Genomic DNA, 1,813 nt, shown 5'->3' with positions numbered 1-1,813 from the left:
TTCTATTTAGCTTTAATTGATTTTTATTTCAAGTTTAATCATTTTAGTATATTAGTTAGTTGACAAGGCAACATTTCTATATTTTTAAGTCTTTCATTTTTTCCCCCAGCGCAATTATTTCATTTATTTGACCATAAATATATAGCAGCAATAAGGACAGTAGAATTTGCGAATATGTATGTTTATTTAGGCAAATACAGTATATATTACAATCACAAAATATATAAAGTGAACAATACAAATACAAAATATTTAACAATGGACAAATTCATATTTTTGTCAAAATTCAGTGCAATTATGTATGTTCCAGGCTTCAATTAAACACAATTGAAATGCATTGCAAAAACATAAAAAAACGGGACTGGGGCGATTACAGTTGTCTTTCAGCTGCAACATGAATTAGATGATGTCAACAAATGAGTCTGAGAAGAGCGTGTGAGGGCGTTCACACAACTGTCTGATAGAGGGAATCTCCTCTGCGTCCACTCGGACCTGCTGACTCAGGAACTGCGGTGGGCACACAATGCAGGCCGACTGCTTCCTCAAGTGCCCTCCGCCACAGTTCATCCCTGACAATGCTACGTCCCATGCTACACCTCTGTTCCCTCCCGTGGATACAGCAAGTCAGAGGAGCCCATCGCTGGATAGAGCTGGCTGGTGTACTGGTTGAGAATAGAGTCACTATAGCTGTCTGTGTACGAAGTGGAGATGTTGGATGGGACGGGAGGAGGTATGTGGGTTTCCCATTTCGGCGAGTACGAGCCATACGCCCCAGTCTGAGAAGATCTCTGACTCAAAGGCAAAGCTAGAGGAGATGGGAGAAGTGCCTCTCTTGAGCCTTTAGCCATATCACCCATTTGACTTAGAAAGCCATTGAGACACGGAGTCGGATCTGTGGAAACCGGAGAGTTTCCTCTCTCTGAGGTATCACTGGGCTCTTTCGGACTCGATAGTGCCGAGTCCGATCCAGAATAGCCTTTTCCCTCCTCTTCGGCCAGAGAGTCAGACTTTCTCTTCCTCTTGCGACGGAAGTTGCCATTATCAAACATCTTCTCACAGTTTGGGTCAAGGGTCCAATAGTTGCCTTTGCCTGTTCAACAGAAGAAACCTTGTTATTTTGGCAGTTGAAAAATGAACTAGAACTCAACTAAAAACCAAGCAGTTATACAAGAAGAAGTTTAAACATGTTCTAACCTGGATCGCTGTCATCTCTGGGTACTTTCATGAAGCAGTCGTTGAGTGAGAGATTATGCCGGATTGAGTTCTGCCAGCTGGCTTTGCTCTTGTTGTAGAAGGGGAAGTTGTTAGCCACATACTGGTAGATCTGGCTGAGAGTGAGGCGACGGTTTGGGGCTCCGTGTATTGCCATCGCAATAAGTGCTGAGTAAGAGTAGGGCGGCCTCACAAGTTTCATCAGATCTTCTTGGGAAGGCAGGGAGAACCAGCTGAAACCACCTTCCGAGCCTCCGATTCCGCCTGCGGCCACGTACGGCTTTGTCATCCCATAGTGCTGAGGAGCCGGATTGATCCCGGGTCCATTGAACCACAGGTAAGGGTTGGAGGTCTGGCCAGCATATTCTACAAAATCGTAAGCGGACGGCAGAGTTTGCTGTGGACTAGGCACAGGCTGAGTGCTGTAGAAGTTGTCACCGTACAGGCTGAATTCTTGGGACTCCTGCCCCATGCTGTGGAATTGTGGTGAAAGGGCTTGTGGAACAAATGACGTCATGCTTTCCTCTTTTTTTCTTCTGTTTGCTCTGTTGTTCTAAGAGAAAACACCTCCTTCTGCTCTGCTGCCTCTGTCTAACACAGG

The 1,813-nt window shown here is 45.3% G+C and overlaps 1 protein-coding gene across 1 annotated transcript; it reads right to left on the bottom strand.

Moving 5' to 3' along the window:
• Window positions 1-368: 368 nt before the first annotated feature.
• LOC107580423 (forkhead box protein I1-like) lies at window positions 369-1,807 on the bottom strand. The gene is made up of 2 exons (XM_016266133.1): window positions 1,195-1,807; window positions 369-1,090 (listed from the first exon to the last, which is right to left on the bottom strand). The coding sequence occupies exons 1-2, from the start codon at window positions 1,727-1,729 to the stop codon at window positions 591-593; spliced, it is 1,035 nt and encodes a 344-aa protein (XP_016121619.1). The 5' UTR covers window positions 1,730-1,807; the 3' UTR covers window positions 369-590.
• Between the last annotated feature and the right edge of the window lie 6 nt (window positions 1,808-1,813).

This window comes from Sinocyclocheilus grahami, unplaced genomic scaffold (assembly GCF_001515645.1).
Source record: "Sinocyclocheilus grahami isolate Dianchi unplaced genomic scaffold, SAMN03320097.WGS_v1.1 scaffold33159.1, whole genome shotgun sequence".
Classification (NCBI taxonomy): domain Eukaryota; kingdom Metazoa; phylum Chordata; class Actinopteri; order Cypriniformes; family Cyprinidae; genus Sinocyclocheilus; species Sinocyclocheilus grahami.
Note: the sequence above shows the minus strand (reverse complement) of the source record. Positions and strands in the feature narration are given on the sequence as shown.